Source organism: Lepisma saccharinum, chromosome 16 (genome assembly GCF_977018435.1).
Source record: "Lepisma saccharinum chromosome 16, izLepSacc3.1, whole genome shotgun sequence".
NCBI classification, from domain to species: domain Eukaryota; kingdom Metazoa; phylum Arthropoda; class Insecta; order Zygentoma; family Lepismatidae; genus Lepisma; species Lepisma saccharinum.
In genome coordinates this window covers 34840616-34860540 of record NC_139244.1, presented here as the reverse complement: position 1 = coordinate 34860540, position 19925 = coordinate 34840616, and the positions used below count along the sequence as shown (strand labels likewise).

Here is a 19925-nt window from a genome sequence, read left to right as displayed (position 1 = left end):
TAGATAAAAGATAAATCAAAAGCGTAAGCCTCGCAGGGCATTTCTCAAGCATTAATAATTATATATGAAAGAATATGGCTATCACGCAGGATAGCTACATGTGATGACCACGGAGGGTCGTTACATAATGAACTCGGATATCTATTCATACATGAGATTCGTAGGATTCATTCATTTAAAAAAAATGTTGTTCAACTAATAAAGATTTTCATTATCGGCTAATCACATCTGTCGTGTACAGTGGGATCCATTAGTATTATCAAGCAAATTGTCCATCACCACGTTTATTCCCTTTGTTTTATGCAATGAGAGCTTCAAGAACTAACACAAAATACCAAACAATCTGCTTACAACCTCTGAACCAGTATGCGTAAAAATACAATCCTTAAAAATACGTAAGATGAAGATAAAAACCAACGAAAATAGTCATGGACAATTTGCTGAGCAATACTTATGGATCCCACTGTACCTATCTTATCGCTATGGATAAATTTCTAAATATCAATAAACACGAATGCACCTCATTCTTGCTACTTTATTTTTATAGAGCAAAAAGAAAAAAAAATCTCACAGCCAATACTAGAAAGCCACAGACAAATAACGATTTTCCTGTTCGATACGCTATGATTGGTTGTTACCACAGCACGAGCAGAGAAACTAGTTGCAATCAGAACATGATCTAGTCGCTAAAATCAGTCTGGTAGCCAGCCTGGCAAACATCCTTTCCACCCTAGTAGCAGTCCAGCGCCAACTAGGGCATTCCAGCAGGAAATCTAGCTCCGTGTCTGACATTATATTCGTTAACATTTCTAATCTGACAATGCAATTCAAACTGTAGAATCTTTAGAATGTGTGCGTTTCTTTCATATACCACGTACTTTCTGCGAGGGGTTGGTCCAAGGTCTTTGTGGAGGACTCCTCCTACAATGTTAGGGATGGGGTTAGCCCGTGCAGCCGTTGGTCTACAGATCCTGAAGGACCCACAACTCTCTAATGAATGGACAATGAAAAGTAAGCTTTGCGACTACGTTCAAGTGACAGAGAAGCATCGCCGTTGTATGTCCAAGGATTGTCCTTTGTACTTTTTGTTGAAGTGTCAATACGTTCATACGCCAGCAGCTGAAAGCAAAGATATTAAGTTCAATTTACAAATTTAAGTAAATATGCAAGAGACTGCTTGTAAATTCGCAAGCAAACTATGTAATCGAAGTTAAACAGTCGTAAAAATGAATCATGACCTGCTAAGGCAAAAGACCATTGGCTACGATTTTCGAGACTAGCCTTCTGCAAGCTATGAGCATATTTTGTGCACTTTCGCATGGAGATTAAATATTGTAAAAGTCGAGAAAATCCTTGAGAATGTTTACACACATAACACAATATTTTAACCATATTCATGCCAGAACGAGGGAGGTGTTGGTGCATGATAATTCCATTATACACCGCCGAAAGTGACTGCCATTTCGTAATGATTTGTAAATTGGCGAGGAGGGCAAGCAATTGCCCCGCCCCCTTCCCTTGCTCGTTGCTTGTTCTTGAAACAGAAGTTTGCAAAAGTTACTCAAGCGATGCGGAAATACTCGAAAAGTGCAGGCCATGAAGCAATGGATCGCACAATTTTCTCAAGGTTACGATTTGTCAGTTTATCAACAACAAGCAAAGTTCCACGAATACATTTTACCTCTGGAACAAGCGTTAGGTAATCAAACAAGTCCCCCGTCCGCTGGTCGCTTGGTAGCTTATCTGTTGTTAGCCAACCTTGGCTTTTCTGCGTGGACAATGCCCTTGCGTTTATATCTTCCTTCCGACGAAAGTTATTGCTTCCACGTTCTTTAACATGCTGCAAAGCACAATTAACTGAATGGATACTCCCCACGCCTCAGTGCTATGCCCAGAAATTTAGCAGGGAAGAATTTTACAGTGAAGAGGAAGGGAGGGAAGGAAGTTTATGACTGCTTTATTGCTACAAGTCTTGCTTTTATGGCAGTGACCCTCTGTTGCCGCGTTTACCTACGAAGGAACTTGCGGTCAAACAGCCAATTAGACTTACCTTTGCCCCCTCTTTGGGCAACAAACAGCAATCTTTCAAACACTCCTCCTCGAAGCAGCCAGCAGGGAAACAGGGTTTTGTCAAAATAGCCGTTCTGCGCTGTGATTGGGGACAGGTTCGAACGGCGGCACTACTGTAGTCGGTGCTACATGTTCGGCGGTTTCCTCGAAAACGAATGGTTAGGGCTCTTCCCTTTGGTGCCTGCTGTCCTGGGTTCGATTCGTAACGGGATCTCCAAATATTTCGTTCTGACCAACATGATGACGACGATTGGGGATGTATTTGACATAAATAGCAGCACACTTCGGTCTATAAAAGCCAATTAACAGCGGCGATGGAAGTTGATGCGAAGACCAAGCGTCACACAAAGATAACCAGTTTGGTAGGCATTGGCGCTCAAAGAGACTCTTGTGTCATGGAGTTTTAGTGATATATTCTCAACTTCTCATGTATCAGACATTGTATCTTCAAATATAATATATCTGACGCCAGGAAGGGCTCTGGTTCGAAACCCGGCCTGAGCAAGGGTGCGTGTCCCTTCATTAATTTCGCCATATCATCACTCATCCTCATCGTCGCGATTAGCCCAAAAGTGTCAGAAAAGCGACGCTAAATAACAAGAGTCAAATCAAATCAAACCGACTTATCTAGACCAATGCTACGCTCTCCCTAATAAAGTTCCAACACTTGTTTTAACTTTACTTCCTAGACATTCTCCTCCAACGTTGGTCATGCTATGCCCATGCATGGGCATAATCAGCGGGAGGGGTAAAACGAGCGTTGGAAATTTTCATCCTATTCGTTGTGCTTTTTTACGTGGAAAGTAAAATACTAGAGCTGAACCCCGATACCAATATATCGGAAAGTATAGGTTGGAGTTTACCTACCGATCGATACCAGATACTTTTTCGGCATAGCGGTCTTTAGCAGGATCAGCAAAAATGCCGCGGAACACTTCTGCGGAGTCTAATTATCTTGGAAATTATGCAAAATTCGAAGTTACTTCTTATTTTGCACAAATTATGCAAGGAAAACTGTATTTTTAATTACATGACATCTATTTTAATATTCTGATGTAATTCTTGAATATTCTAAAGCAAATTTATTGGTAAATATGTGCAAATATAATTGGAAAAGATTATTTACACACCAATATGGATCAATATTTTGAACAAAGTTTAATTATTGCAATTTTCAAGTATCGGTTTGATATCGGTATCGGTGGTGATAGGCACCGGTATCGGTATCGGTGGTGATAGGCACCGGTATCGGTATCGGTGGTGATAGGCACCGGTATCGGTATCGGTAGGGATCGGCACCGGTATCAGTATCGGTGGGGATCGGCACCGGTATCGGTATCGGTGGGATAGGCACCGGTATCGGTCTTGGTGGGGATAGGCACCGATATCGGTATCGGTGGGGATAGGCACCGGTATCGGTATCGGTGGGATCGGTATCGGTATCGGTGGGGATAGGCACCAGTATCGGTGGGGATAGGCACCAGTATCGGTGGGGATTGGCACCGGTATCGGTGGGGATAGGCACCGGTATCGGTATCGTTTCAAAGTGGTATCGGCTCAGCTATATAAAATACATGTTATTCCCTTTTAAAATAAATCAAGATAAAGATTTGCCCTACCTGGGGAAGTGTTTTTTGCGTTTACCCCTCCTTGGAAAAAGAGTTTTTCACCCCACTCGAAAACAAGGTTTTTTTGCTCCCCCTTGGATCGATTGATTCACTTGGTTTGTTTTATATCGCTTTTATGCATTTTTGGCTAATCGGGAAGATCAAGATGAGTAATGATAGGATGAAATTGATGATATTCACAAGTAACACCCATGCCCAGGCTGAAATTCGAACCCGGGACACCTGGCGTCGTAGCGCGCCAAAACTATGGGTACGCCAATGTGTGTATGGCTTCAGTAATCCAGAAGGATGTGCAGGGACGTCAAGTTTTCGTTTTAACGATAACACCGAAAAGTTGAGGAAAGCAAAACAAAGTGTTTAAAATTTATTTGGGTCGGTTAAGAAGTCAAATTTTCGGTGTTCCGGAATCTCGAAAAGACACGAATTATGTCATTTTTCAGAATAACACCGAATTGTACACTTTAAAGCGAAATATGCAATATAAACTGTTCAAAAAGAACTACCTGAAGCGCTATTCTGTCATTTGTAGTCTAGCTGGTGATAGTTCGATTCAAAATAATTTATCACGCTTCATTTATTGCAGTTTGGCGCAGTTCGCTCGGGGGGGGGGGGGGAGGGGGTCTTCCCAGAATGGAAATTTCGTAGGAACTGGAAAATTTACAGGAAGGAGCAAGGTTATTAGAAGTATAGGTTGGGCCAATCCGTTGTTTACTCGTGATGACGAAACGACGGTAAGAGGTGAATTTATCCATGAAATGAATTCCAAATCTATGCGCTAGTGTTGCACTATGCAGATAAGAAACCATGCCAGAAACTGAATACACGAAATCGAGTACAGAAATGCCCCATTTACATTTTGTGGCTTCAGACAAGTTGAAAATAAATATCCATGGGTACTTATTGTTATGCGGGACAGAATATTATTGATCGGAACTGTAATTTTTTTGAAATCCCGACATTCGGGACGTGAAATATTCGTAATTTCTCGACTAGTCGGGAAATTTCCGAAATTTCCCGAGGCTCTGAAAATCTCAAATTCTACACGTCATTCTCATCTTAAGTGATTGTCTTTGAATTTCTGGAATGAAAACTAACAATTTCCGATAAGTTCCAGACACTTGCAATGTAGAAAACGTCAAGAATTAATACAGTTTTAAAATGACCCTTCGGTATTTCCCGACTGCTCGGGATCCAGAAAAGTTGTATTTTTGCTGCTTAAGTTGTGTTGTTATGTTATTTTACACTGTGATATTTCTTTAGTTTAGAGTGAGTGAGAGTGATTCTAAAATTTTGTGTGCATCACATAAGGACAGAACACAGGACTGCACACACACACAGTCCTAGGAGGATTATACTGGCCGTAGGTCCAGACACCAGAGCCTCGTTAGTCTGCAGAATGCAGTCCAGGATGTATTCCGTGGACGTGAGGTTGAGAATTGGGTATACTATGTGGAAGGGTTATCCCTTACGCCCCTTCTTTAGTTCACGCTCGACGATGAGGATGAACGATGAAGTGATTAAATACATTTCACAGCAAAGACAAATTCACTGTGCCATGTTTGTTTGTTTGTTTTTATTTTAACAAATGATGATACTTGCATTCCACTTATGTTTCTGACAAACTGTTAATTGTTATAAAATGTAAAATATATTCACATACTCACAATGCCGTGCAAATAAGCAAAAAATTTGATATTTCATAACTTGAACATATACCTTGAACATTTGAAGCAATGACAGTATCATTAATTTGCATGTCAGAAGTTAAGTTTAAGATGATACAAGGTATATTTATTTAAACTCATCCTCATACCTATGTAGGAATTATGTAGAAATTAATGAAAATGAACAGTAGTATTAATCGTGACAATAGATAGCGTGAATAATTTGCGATATGAAGCCTCGCAGCAGTGGTCCTTAACAATCATATGAAATATGAATTGGAGAAACGTGGATGAATTGTGCGCTCCTAAGGATAATTACTCATGGCCAGGCATGTAATGGGGTTAAACGGATTGTAAAGAGTGAAGAGACATAAATTTTGACTGGAATACTTTCAATCCGTCAATACTTTTTCCTTCAGGACAGAAATATAGTTTTCTTGAAACATTAATTTAAAACAAAATTAAAGGCGTACAGCCAACTACAAAGATTAATTCACTGATTTCCATTCACTTGATCATACCAGTACATATAAGTTTCACTGTGATATGGGATATGTCAATAATATTAATGTCTAATTTTGAATACGAGGAAATTAATCTATAGTCTAGTTATATCTATTAAATTAGTAAAAATAACAATACTTTAAGAAAGTTAAGAAGTAATGTAGTGTATTTTGTAATAATAAGAAAAAGTTTTAAAGTTAATGTCCATTAATGGAAAATGTGATACAAATAATCTTCTATAAAACAAATCTTACATTAGCAAGTTCTTTAGTGTGGTTCTAAATTTAGATGTATTTTTGTTCTTGAAGAGATAAATGGATAATAATAGGCAAATTGTCCATCGCTATTTTCATCTTTTTGTTCTACATCCTGTGTTGTTGTGGAAATAAGATGTTGTTCTCTACTTATTTCAATTTGTGATCACCACATTGGGAAAAACAAACTGGAGGAAAATGGTGATGGGAAATTCGCCTACCATTTCTTTTGCCATTGGTGTACAATTCTCTCTCGTTTTTCCCTACATATTCACACAAACCAATAAAAATACAAACTGCTAATTTTCCATTCTATTTTGGTTATTTATTAAACTGTACGTGTTTGCATTTATATTTGATAAATTTACTTTGCTCTTCCGACCATTTAAGTCAATTGAGATGACGAAGAAGTGATAAAATAGATGAATGACCAATCACAGTTCCCCTTACTTAGAAGAGCGACCACAAGAAAAAGAACCTTCGTCGAAAAGTCCCCGCGCACCTTCCTCCTCTTCCGTTCAACTCGGGCTATAAGAGAGCTGCTCCACTCTCCCCCTCCCCTCCACACTGGAGTACGGTGCACAGGAGTCGCGAGTCTGCGCAGGTTTCTTTGCTTGTGGTTCCACTATAATAGTAATATAAAAATGTACACTCACCTCACTTAGTTCTCCGGCAGTTTGTTTCTTTATACAGCATATTTAGAGAAGATACAATTCAATCTATAGGTGTACACTGTATATAATACACCTTATTACCGACTTCCTTGACCCTGGATGTACAGGGCCAAGGAAAACAAAGAAAAGAGCACAATTTTCTCTTCGGAGAAGATGTTGAACCTAAACCAAAAATAACACAAATAATGAACTCGACAATGTAAATTGATGAGATTTAGTAAATCATTTGATGAAGTGAACTAATTCTGAGTGGACTAATCGCAAAGGACATAATCAGCTCAGATCCTATTACTTCTTCATGGTACGTGACGTAAAGTTCCCGCCCAACCGTTTGACGGCGTTAGTGGCTGTCGTATCTCTTTTTCCACAGCCTGTAGTACACATCCTCATCTATAGTCGTTTTCACGTTCAGAAGACACAACGGCGCTTATGGAGAAACCGCACAGTGTTGCCAATACAGCGCTAGCTCATGTCGCCGGGAAATGATGACCTTCCTTCACAATGAAGGTGTTACATATTTTGTATATATAATGATAATTATATGTAATTATTAATATTAATATTATACTGTGAACGTTACAGTTACCCTTTTTACTATGATCCACTGCGATCACTACACACGCGAGTGTAATGCACGAATATGACACTTCAGAAATCACTTAAAAAAGTAAAAATCACTGAGAGCTCACACAACTGAAAACACTTTTTCGAGAGAGGGAAAAAGTCTAAACAGACCAAAGCAGATCTCTCACTCCAGCACATGGGTTAGATTCAAGTTGCAACCCAAACAAACAAATGAGTTATGGCCCACGTGAACTGATAAGACCGTGAATGACTCAAGCAAGGCATGTCATATTTCTATCTTGAAGCCCCATATTTTGTCACGTGTTGGAAAGCCTTTCAAAGGTTAATATGGTGCCTATGAATTTATGTGTACGTTGGAAACTGAAAGGTGATCTTCATTTCAGTATTAATGTCGACAGTAATGTAAACAAAAACAACGTGTATTTGCGACAGCACTAATGTTGCTCACAACAGCAGCATTGGAAATAATTGTCAATTATTAAATTTAAGTAATTTCAATTCTATTATAACAAACTGCATGAAGTTCATATTTTTACTGAATGGAAATAAAATGACAACTCGAAAACTTGGTGGTGAATAGCCGGAATGCTGCGGTGAGTCAGCTCAAGATGGCCAGACAACGTCTCCTTACTTCGCGCGCGGTTCGGGTTAAAAAGAAACTCCAAATGCATGGAAGTAACATTTCTGGGAACCTTTGAGTGGTTATAAAAAATAATTTCATTATTTTCTCCACAACTTTGTTGCTGGAAGTTTTTACTTGGAATTACAGAACAAAAAATGGCCAGCGACGACATTTTGTACTGCACGAATATAAAAAATCTCCACATACTTTATTTGAATATTTTTTAATGCAAATATGCTTTAAAGTATTGATAAATTCTGAGTACCACCGTCACCTATGACAATTAAAAAACAGTGTCAATTTTTTTAATAATGAATGCTTCAATTTTACGGCATGTTTCAACGTTAGGAATGAAAACAATGTAAAAATTGTGTTTTCACAGAAAATTTGCGTTTTTAATTTATCTAAAATTATGTAAGCAAGTTACCAGTTTTTTGTGTTCACCATCGTATTCTCTACAAAATTTCCTGCAAAACTGCAGGCACCGATTTTACTTAAGCTAAATTTGTAAATCCAGAAATTTCACAACAGCGCACTCGTATTTCCCATAAGAAAAGCATTGCCCATAAGAGCCCATTGTGTCTTCTGAACGTGAAAACGACTCTAGACATTGTTCTTGTTCTGGTGTTTAATATCTGCATACTGCAACACTGTCGTTTTGTCATTTCACGTGACTTCGCATTGAAGTGATACATTCACTTGGCCGGTCACACGTCATCGCACGCAAAAACTTCAACCGTTACCATGGTTTTGGGCCAGGGCTGGGAAGGAGCTCCTGTTGTGTCACGAGGGGGTGAGGCGTGCATGTGTGTGTGTACACAAAACGGTATTATTTTGAGGTCGCAGAAGGATTTTTTGGTATTGTTATGGAAATGTGATGTGTATGATTGTGTTCAAAGATTTGGGTGTTATCATTCAATAAACATTTCATATTTAATGGGTGATGAGATGAAATAGTTTTCCAAATGGAAGAAATTTGGTCATTTCTTACAAAGGTAAGCCATTTTGCTTGTCATTAAAACTAAAATTAGTCTCAATTTTCCAGAACTAAAACAATGTGAAAATATTAAGCATAGAAGGAACAGTAAGAATGCATGTAAAAAATAACATCGATTTTAAATTAATAATACCGAATTTTGCCCTAAAGCGCGAAAAATAAATCGAAATATATAGAAAAATGAAAGGAAACTTCACGTCCATATGTATTAATAGAATATGATTAGGACGTGCTACGTGGTGTACTGTTTTTATCATGTAATCACGGGCTTCTTTTTTCGATTAAGCCATGTAACCATAAGAGCATACTTTTGACAAGTATGTTCAGTGCCTTCATTTGGTTATTGTGCTTCTAGCCGCTACATGGGCCACGTTCTAGAGGCACAATAAACAAAAGAACACTGTATATTGTATGCTGCCGGTCTCTTTGGCGAAATGGATACCATAATACCAGAGCTACTACAGACGATGAATGTCTGTGGCGTAAGTGTTTTACGGTGTGGATCTCAATTGAACCTGTACAGTGGCATGCCTAGATCACCCTTGCTAATTATCAAGCAAGGTATTTCATCCCTGTCTGAAAACTACTTGTATAATTATCAGATGCAAAAAAGGAACAGGTTTTAAGTTTCCATACTTTACAGTTAAAACGAGTACCACTTCCGCTTGCTTATCAGAAAAAATAACCTTTGTCGCTAAGGTCGCTTTGTGGGTTTGACACACTGAACACCTTGCAAGATTAATGTAAGCTGCGACGCATAACGGGGGAAAACTGTTTAAAAAAAGAGAGAGAAAGGACATTCTTGTTCAAATATTAAAACTGGAGAGTGAAATGTATAGCATTTGGTTTAGCTTAGTCTCTAAATAACGCGAATTACAATTTTTAGCACTGTGACGACCAGTAAGTAATATGTATATGTACAGTGGGATCCATGAGTATTACCGTGCAAATTGTCCATCACCATGTTCGTGCACTTTATTTGACCTAGTAAGAGCTTCAAGAATTAAGATAAATATCAAAATAAGCTGCAAACAACTTCTGAACCAGCATACGTAAACATGCATCGCTTAAAACACATAGGATACAGTGGAATCCATGAGTATTTCCGTGCAAATTGTCCATAACCATGCTCGTGCACTTTATTTGATCCAATAAGAGCTTTAAGAATTAAAATAAAACTCAAAACAAGCTGTTGACAACATCTGCACCAGCATACATAAAAATCCATAACTTAAAAACACACAGGATGCAAGAAAAAAATTAGTGAAAATAGTCATGGACAATTTGCACGATAATACTCATGGATCCCACTGTACACATATAGCGAAATAGCGGGATAGGTTCACACTGTTAAATGTGGCAAATGAATAAGATAGATCCAAGTATTTGTACTAAGTGAAACAACTGTTCTAGTACAGAAAAGTTACGCCACCTTAGTGGGCGTTGATTCACGTTATTTTTCTTACTCTGGAATAAAGATGAATGAATGAAGTAGATGAAGCATCAAACACAATGAAATGCCCATGAAGGCTGACGAAAGATGGTCAAGTGTGTGTAGTATGTACAGCTAGTAAAACAAGGTCTCTAATTTGTTCTTTGGAGCAGTTTTGAAAGTAGCTGGGCACACATGTTTCACATCGGTCTGTGACACGCGAAAGCACTTTTGCTTTCGCGAAGGGCGTGGAAGGGGGAGGGAAGGTCAATTATAGGTAGTGAACACGTATGTTGAATTGGTACTGATCGTGATACCGAGATGTATGTGAGTTTTTTAAAATGTTAAGTAGCCAGCAGCCACGAATACACACACACACCCGCGACATTTTTATTCAATTCGGTACAGGCGTTCCCACAGTTGTAAAAATACAATATTATTTTAATAAATTTTACTCAATGCTTCTTTCTCTGAATTATTATTTCAGTTATTTCAAGGCCGAGAACGAACAGGTAGTATCAATATAAAAGTTATTAAAATAAGTATAGATTTTGGTGTCTTTGAAAAAATAATGCTGCTCTATCAGTACCATTGACTCTTTCTCCCCAACAATTTCTGAACACTGATTTATTTTTACAGTTTGAATCATATGTAACAAACATAGATTGAATATAAGTTTATGTCCTCTAAGTAATTAAATTGGTGCTTGGCACAACGTTTATAGCGTTTGAAAATTTGCAAATATATTTTTGCTGATAATATCAATGGGGGTACATTATGGACTTTTTAGGGATAAAAGATAGTAGAGAAGTAAAAAATAAATTTGAACGAAGATTACATATTACTATTTGCCATATGTGTCATGTCAAGAAACTCAGCTAGAAAAGTAACAGACCTAATGTAAAATTACAACTTGAAATGACACACTGGATTAATGGAGTTAAAGCACTAACTATTGTTCCTTAGAGTAGGATGACTATACGTCCCGTTTTGACCGGGACAGCCCCGTTTCAGAGGCGTGTCCCGGTCGTTATTTGTCCCGTTCTAAAAAAAGTCTACGAGTTATCTTAAAAACCAAGTGTAAATTTGAGACACATTTCATGCTAAAATTATGCATTGTTATGTATGTGTTCCGTTATTTGTAGAGCAAAATAAGCATGCAGTTTCTTTACGGGATTGCAAAAAGAATTTAAAGTTCCTGCTGTTTGGTATGTGGGGTAAGGTTTTTGGGGCAAATTATAAACGATTGATGAAGAATTAATCTGACTCAAGAAGATTGGTTCTTCTGCTAAATACTTCTAGCATTACTCAACTTCAGCATGGGACCAACATGCTAACGAAAAATTCTATGTAAATCATACCAAGATTAAAATAATGAATACCTTTTGACAACGGGAGATCATATTCAATTTTTTGTCTGTGATGTATCATTTATGCGATCCATCCTTTAATAAATAATAACAATACGTTAATAATAACAATAATTTTATAATTAGGCGTAACGGATATTTCAGGAAAGGGGGTGGGATAAACTGGTCTCCTTGGGATGTCCCGTTTTTAGGTCAAAATTTTATGGTAACCCTACTTATAGGCACCATCAATCTATGACAGAAAAAACAACGAACGAGTCTAGTGCTCAGCTGACGATATCACCACCGACAGTTCTAGGTCGAGTCTCCTTGTGAATATTCCATCATCAATTTTATCTAATCATAATCATAGCGATTAACTTAAAGAAGTAGGCATGGCTATATAAACAAATTTGTGCATCTTATGCATAACACGCGTCATTTCTTGTTACTAAACGAAGGGTCGAATCTGTGATGGAATTAGTTGAGCAAACTACATGAAATTTGGATGGTACATTTTCAACAACTGCTCGATGTAGATTGCAACTGCCCACTGTTTTCTCTGCGGTCGACCAATAAAAGATGGGAGGGGGTAAGAGTGATCATATCTTGTGTCAATTTAGGTCCTGTGATAGAAAACAGTTTATCTCACAATGATACGCACTGGAGCTAGAAACAGGTCGCATTGTAACGGCGAAAAGCAGTCCTATACTTCCTGCTCCTCAATGGAATCAGAGACCCGTTACGTTTTCACACATGGGCGATTGGAGCATCTGATTTATCTGTTGGAGGCCAGATTGAGAGGAAAAGCAGCGAAACTTTCATCCAGAATATAAACAGTTCCGAAGTTATAGGTGGAGTTCTGTAAGTGGCGTGAAACTAAGTGCGATCAGTTTAGATTATTATGGAAATTCTCATGGTGCAATTGTTAAATCACGATCCCCATTTGTATTTTCCTGATTTTGAATCAAATATCTATCCATTAATGGTAATCGCGAGGACCAGGATGCATTATGGACAGACTCAGGATTTATATGTAAAATACTTATGTTTATTAAAAATGAAATATCAAAATTAATTGTTCCCTTATTGGTTTTGCCAAAAATTAATACAGAACAGACCAAAATAGGATTTGAAGCAGCCAGTATGATGCAAGAATTGATTGATTGATAGAAATTAAAATTGTGGGTGAATTAGGCTATTTTGCACCCGCCACATTACAGCGCCCTTGCCGTTACTAAAATCAACAAATCTTTGAAGAATAAAATATCCTTACTTAACTAAAGCTGAGGCTGTAATCTTGAAGAGAGATTGACATTTGAGTACCTTTACCTCTTACATTCCTACCGACATATGGATAGTTGATAAAGACGAACGGGCACGACATGTACATAAGGGTACTTCTTTTTCTAGCTTTGCTGGTCAGTACCTTACGTTACGAACTACTAAGACACGTTACTCGCTATAGTCTTGCCAACAAGTAATTTCAGATGGAGAAGATATACGTGTCCTTCTAGCATGAAGATGCATGTATCCGTCACAAGTTCGAAGTCTTGACCTTCGTTTCAATTTACCTCGAGTTGTCGCAATTTCCTCTCAATTTCACCAGAAAAATCTTCACAATATAACAATGGGTATTATTATCATTTATTAGTTACATAATATGGATTTATCGTCAATAACGAGAACGGCATTATGCTGCAGAGTCTTGTATTATTGAAACGTGCACATCATTACAATATTACTACTTTAGTATCTAATGGGATGATTTTTAAGAGTGATTCTCCCACTATCGTGCTGTCACTTACTGTAAAATATCAAAAAGTTTAAATGGCAAGTATGAGAGGGACAATAATCGATATGTCTCTACAATTAAAATGCGCCACTGTTTTTGATTGTTCACAGTGAAGATCTAACGTTCTAAATAGCAAAAGAGAATAAAATGATGAGGTTTGTTAAGTCCACATAAGAGGCGTCGTTAAGGAGGGACTATAAGGCACTGACCCCTCCGAAACTTTCACGTAGCCACCAAATTTTCCGTGGTTTACACAAAATTTTACTTTAATATTATAAAAACACTCCAAGTAATTTATTTTTTAATAAAATGCGTGTAGATCACAAGCCGTTTCATGTTTGTTGCTTTATATGTAGCTATGTATTTTAAGAAACTACTATTACGCTACGTATTAATACAGTAAACCCTCGTTAACACAAATTCGCTTAAGAGGAACACTCGGTTAACATGAACAAAATGTTGGTCCCGGCAGGGATGTATTATATCTTATGGAAAGTTTTATCGGTTACCACGAATTACGAACTGTTTTTTAGTCCGTTGTGTCATTAGATCTCATTTAACACGAACTTTCAAAGTTTTTCACATTTTTTCTTCTGTAGTTCCTCTGCTAGGTATGTAAGAAATCGCTCAACAATCTCTATGATCTTGTCAACAATCAACTTATACAGTATTGTAACCAACAGATTCAGATCACAATGTGTTCAAAGGTGTTTTTCTATTCTTTAAAACATAACCAGTGCGAGTAACATAAAGATTAAAACTTGGGTGCAATTGCTCGACAATCGCCATCACCGCGTCAACAATGAGCTTATACGTATTTAACCAACAAATTCAGTTGTGTGTTCAGATGTGTTTTTCTATTTAAAACGTAGAAGACTGAAACCCCAAGTAGGAGTGTGCTTGATACAATAATAGCTATAACCGCATCCTGGGAACTGTTTTTCACCAGAAAATGATCTGTGAGTACTTTTTTAAAAGTTAAATACTGTAGTACTGTAGTAGTGTTTTCTATGATGACATACATAATAAATGGTTAATGTGTAGAAAGAACTGTATTGCAACAATAAAATTTGAGTCTCCGGTTAGCACGATTTTTTTAAAGAAACGAACTCTTGATTTTTCGGTCCCTTGGGATTCGTGTTAACGAGGGTTTACTGTATAACAGTAAATTATGTGTATAATGTAACGAAAATTAACAATGTAGAAATACTGTGTGTGTGTATATATATATATATATATATATATATATAATATTTGAAGAAGATAAAAAAAAGGAATTTACTATCCAGCCATGCTATCACCCGGCTCCCATTCACAGCGCAGATCGGTTATTCTGACAAAATCCTGTTTTCCTGCTGGCTGCATCGGGGAGGAGGGATTCTAATGTTGCCTCTTGTTGCTCAAAAAAGGGGGGAACAGCGGTAGGCCCAATTGGCTGTTTGACCGCAAGTTTCTTCGTAGACGCGGCAACAGCGGGCCACTGCCATAAAGGCGGTCCCCGTGCCGATTCTTAACTTGTGTGTTGCCTAACCCTACGGCGGTGGCAGAAGTTTCCATTGAAATTTTTTTATTAAAATCCACTTATCGCCGTAAAGTTAGGCAACACACATAACGCCTTTCAGGGAAAAGAGTATTTCAGGATTTAGGTGCCCCATTTTCATTGCCGGTGTCTGTACAACTACAATATAGATAATGAAAGGAGGCATCAGAGAAAAAGCTTGACCGATTGAAAGTGAATAGTTTTTGTATTGTCGTTATTTTTAATAAACAGAGGCTAATCGAGACTGAACTTACACTTTGGACATGAATATCGTCACTGGAAATGAAGGAGTGTGCACAATTATAATGTGTACTATAATAAAAACGGAGGAGTGTGTACCATAAATTAACTTGGTATTATGTTTGGGGTGATGTAGGGGTGTGAAAATAAACCCCTCGCACCCCCACCCCTTGGCGGCGTCTTATGTCTTCAGATTTTATAACAGATTTCAATTCTCAGATAAATTTACTGGTATTAGCAGTGGGAAGGATTTCATCTCCATGAGATGAATTTTAATCGTGACCTTTCGTATATTTTGTTCTGGATAAGTGGTCACGTGTGCAAATAGCCTGATTTGAATCCATCAATTAATCAAGAGAGTATCGCACCTCCCCCCGCTCTCCCCTGTGACCAATGGCCGCACTTTGTGCACAAATGGAACATTTTACCATGACTGACATCACAACAGAGGCGAGTGTCCATGGGGTAGTAATTTCATTCAGGTCACTGCCCTTGCGATTCCATATTCTAATTTCCACCGCCACTTCCTTGGAAAGGCTGAATTCTAATGTCCAGCAGTCACTAAGAAATTTTCTGCCTTGAGCAATTTCCTTATTATAAACATAATGAGGGATAGATCGGTGCTGGTCTGGACGAAGTTTTTTTTCTTCATATGAATTCATTTGCGCAATTCTAAGCTTTACATTCAAATGAAGGACCGAGTTTCTGGTTAAGTTCATGGGGGCCGGATCTCCCCTTTGACTATGTCATCAGTAAAGAGACTGTCAGCTAAAATATAATACTATCAAGATATCTTGCACACAGACCTCTTGCACCACAGCCAGGGGTTCCGTGTTCGAATCCCGGCATGGGCATGGGTGTTCTTTTTGAGTGCCCCTTCATCAACTTCATCATATCATCACTCATCATCTTCACGATTAGCCAAAAGTGGCAGAAATGCGAAGTAGAATAAACCAAATCAATCAACACGTACTAGATTGAAGTTACGAACTCCCGAAATAACTAATCTCACTACATGAGGATGGTGAGAATCTAAATTAACTCTCCTATTAAAAAGAACTTTTTTTAAATTTTGGTGGTGATTTATTATTATTATTATTATTATTATTATTGCAAGTGTGACATTGAGAAGCGAGAAATTCATCATGAATTGCTACAACAACGTGGAGAGAGTGTTACGATTCTCAATAAAAAAAATTCCAGTTGTGTGAACTCAACAAGAATGTATAAGAACATCTCTTAATCAAGCAGTGTCTGATAAGAAAAGCAATTCGAGCTTTAGCACATCGATTTGAAGAGGATGAACGGCCGCAGACTCTCACCATTCAGGAAGGCCCGCCCAGAAGGTCCTCTCTGTAGAAAACATCTTACGTGTGATTATGAAACACTTACGGGTTATCCAGAAATATCAACGAGATGACATGCTCAACAATTACACATTACTGCACACCTCTTCTCGTCGAATTTTGAAAGAAAATATACACACATTCTGTACAGAATCCAGCTAGGGTAAGAGCTATTATCCACAGACAATAATCACCATTCAGAGTACAGTAATGCCACTGAATCTTGCAAAAGAAATCTAGTATTTTAGTGGAAATTCACATTAGTCTGTGGTCATGCCAGAAAACAAAATCCTTCATTTTGAATAAAAGAAAACCCTCACATCAATCATTCATTATCTCCATTCTCCACAAAAACGTTACAGTATGGTACGCTATTCATGCCTAAAATGTCATCTGGCCTTATTTATTGAAAACAAAAATGGAGAAATACTAACTGTTGCGGGTGAGAATTATTGACAAACGATTAAGGCTCGAAATTGAAGAACGGTGTGTGTCAATGTGTGGTTTCAACAGGATGGTGAAACATCGCATACAGCCAAAGAAACTATATAGATTTACAAAGCACTTTTTCCAGGTCGAGTAACTTTGTTTTGGTGATTCCTTTTTATGTGGTTATTTAAAAGAGAAGATGAATAAACTGCAACCTACTTCTCAGTTTGCGGGGGGTTGTACGAGAAATTGTTTGGTATTAGGGTAAGCATCCAACACCCTCTCGAAAAATGTCGATCCCAGTATTTTACATTGACTACTTACAGTTTTATTGCTTACGAGATCATTCTTTGACTATTAGTAGCAGGCGTGTATCCAGAATTTTCATCTGGGGGGGGGGTGAGGGTGGTCATGTCCGTACCTTGGGCCCTAACTTTGGAGGTAACAAAATCAAACTTTGGGCTTAACTTTGGAAGGACAGAATCGAACTTGGGGATTAACTTTCAGAGGACGGAGGGGAGGGGGGGGGGCAGAATCGAAACGTTATTTCATCCAATAAAGATAACTATCACACATCATAAAGATTACTGTTTATTTCCTTGTTTCTCAGGTCCCAGGAGCTTAACAAAAAATACCCTTGTAAATTTTAATAACCTGAAAATATTAGGGGGGGCAAGTATCCCTTCTCCCAAGTCACGCCTATGGGGTGGGGGTGTAAGTTCGTATTTATAGAGTGAAAGGGTAAATTTGGGGCCAAAATGAACAAAATTTCGGCCTTAAAGGTCTTGGGGAATGTTTCAGGGTGTGTGGATATCACTGATTACTAGTGGTGAGAATATACTTACATTTATTTAAGTCCAAGTGCCTGGCAGCTTTCAGAGCTTCGATCCTGGTGACTTCGTGTTCGATGAAGGATTCTATCGAGTCGTCGTCTTCATAGTTAGCCACGAGCTCGCCCACGCTGAGAAACACGGCCACCACCGCCAAAGACGTATGGGTTAGAATGTTCTTCATCGTATCGGCACACGGTTGGAACTCGACGGAACGCCCGCGGTCGAACCGATATGTTCATGTTCATTGACTGCCACTCATCGTTGCGTCATTGCCGTTCTTCATTCGCCGACAATTGTTCGACTGAGCGGGCGGAGGGACTGCCACACTGCAACGTACCACGCGGCGGTCTCCCCCCTTTGGCCCATTGGTTGCGCGAATGCCAGGGACGGCAGCGTTTCGCAACTTTCACCGGGTAGGTTTTCTATGCTGGCGCGCGCACCGGAACAATTTAATCGGGATTCGCGGGTTTGTTCTTCTTGAAGGTAACAAGCAAGGAAGTCCGATCTCATATCTTGTCCCCCAACTTCCACCTGTTGCCGCCTTTTCCACCCCCGAGGTCTTGTTGCGCGCAAACGAGATATCCGGTGTTGTTCTTCCCGAACAACTGTTCAACACAAGCGCCATGCTTCACGAGTTTTAAGTTTTTAAGTCCACTTTATACACATAAAGGTCAATCGGGACTGGATCTACAGCTTAAACTAGGATCCGAACCACTGTACAATGTGCCACCACCGGGTATCGAACCCGTGACCTCTTGATTACAATACGACGACTTTACCACTACGCCATCGAGTAGGTCTCATGTTCCACGAGATCCAGTGGCATGCTTGTGGGTCAGACCATTGATAAATATTTAAGAGTAGAATTATTGATAACAATAATTATTATTATCATGGTTATGATTATTATGCAATAATATATATTATAAACTAATAAAAAATAAATCATTTTTATTCCAATTGATTATTATATCTTGGGATTTTTTTTACTAGAAAATCACTCGATCCATTCGATCTACTCGAATATCCAGCACAGCCATTTTCCATTATATTTTTAAATTTCATACAGTTAGTGTAATTAAATGCATAGTTATTTTATTTTGATATTAATAAACACCTCGTTAAAGAAAAATGTTTAAAAGGGGAAAATTACAGTCATAAAGCTTGTTCTTTTTCCCTCAAATAAAGAAGTAATATTTTTAGAATTTAGTAGAATATGAAAAATACAACCCAGTTCATATATTTTACACTCCATTTTCCGATCTAACGCACTTCTTTCTCTGGTTATTCTGGCATGGTTTATATTAACTATCTGAACTGTATTTCTGTTATTAACCATAAGAATCACAACCTTTCTGTTTTTACGATTCGAACGTCAATTCCTGACGTCTATGACCAGAGATGAACGGCAAAGGGGAAATTAACTACAGACCTTCAACGCGAAGAGTTAAAAATGGGTGTAAAAGAGAATAGTTGATCACTTAATATCCAGAGGAAAAAGCTCGTTTTGATAGGAAAAAAACTGATGGTTTCTCGTATCCAAATATTTGATTGACTGTAGGTTTGTTCTTAAATTACAGAAACAGAATGCTGCTTGAAGTCCTGGTCAAGGTTGATACTTCCCGTTAAGTGACTAAGTTCATCAGAATTTGTGCTTGTATCTTCGATGAAAGAGAGAACACCCTTCAGATCATCAAATTAACAATGTATGCGAAGTCCAAGTTTCTTACTTTTTGGATCAGACCTTTTGCTAGGATCAACTGAAAACCGACTCCAAATCCGAAAAAATATTGCTCAGCATTGGAATTACAGATTTAACAGCTTTGATACTCTAACCTCATCGGCTTAACTATACCAGACAATGGCGTGCCCAATGGGGGGGGGGGGTCGGTGGGGATCATAACCCTCCTTTGACACAATAATAATAATATAATCATCCTTTGCGCTACAGCCATGATCGGCC

General features: G+C 38.3%; 1 protein-coding gene across 1 annotated transcript in view; it reads right to left on the bottom strand.

Annotated features, from left to right (window-relative positions):
- Positions 1-18303, bottom strand: part of LOC146000016 (uncharacterized) — a 67208-nt gene extending 48905 nt beyond the window's left edge. Inside the window, exon 1 of the mRNA XM_083137322.1 lies at positions 17975-18303. Coding sequence (XP_082993448.1) covers positions 17975-18143 — 169 coding nt within the window. The 5' untranslated portion in view covers positions 18144-18303. The remainder of the gene's footprint in view (positions 1-17974) is intronic.
- Positions 18304-19925: the final 1622 nt, after the last annotated feature.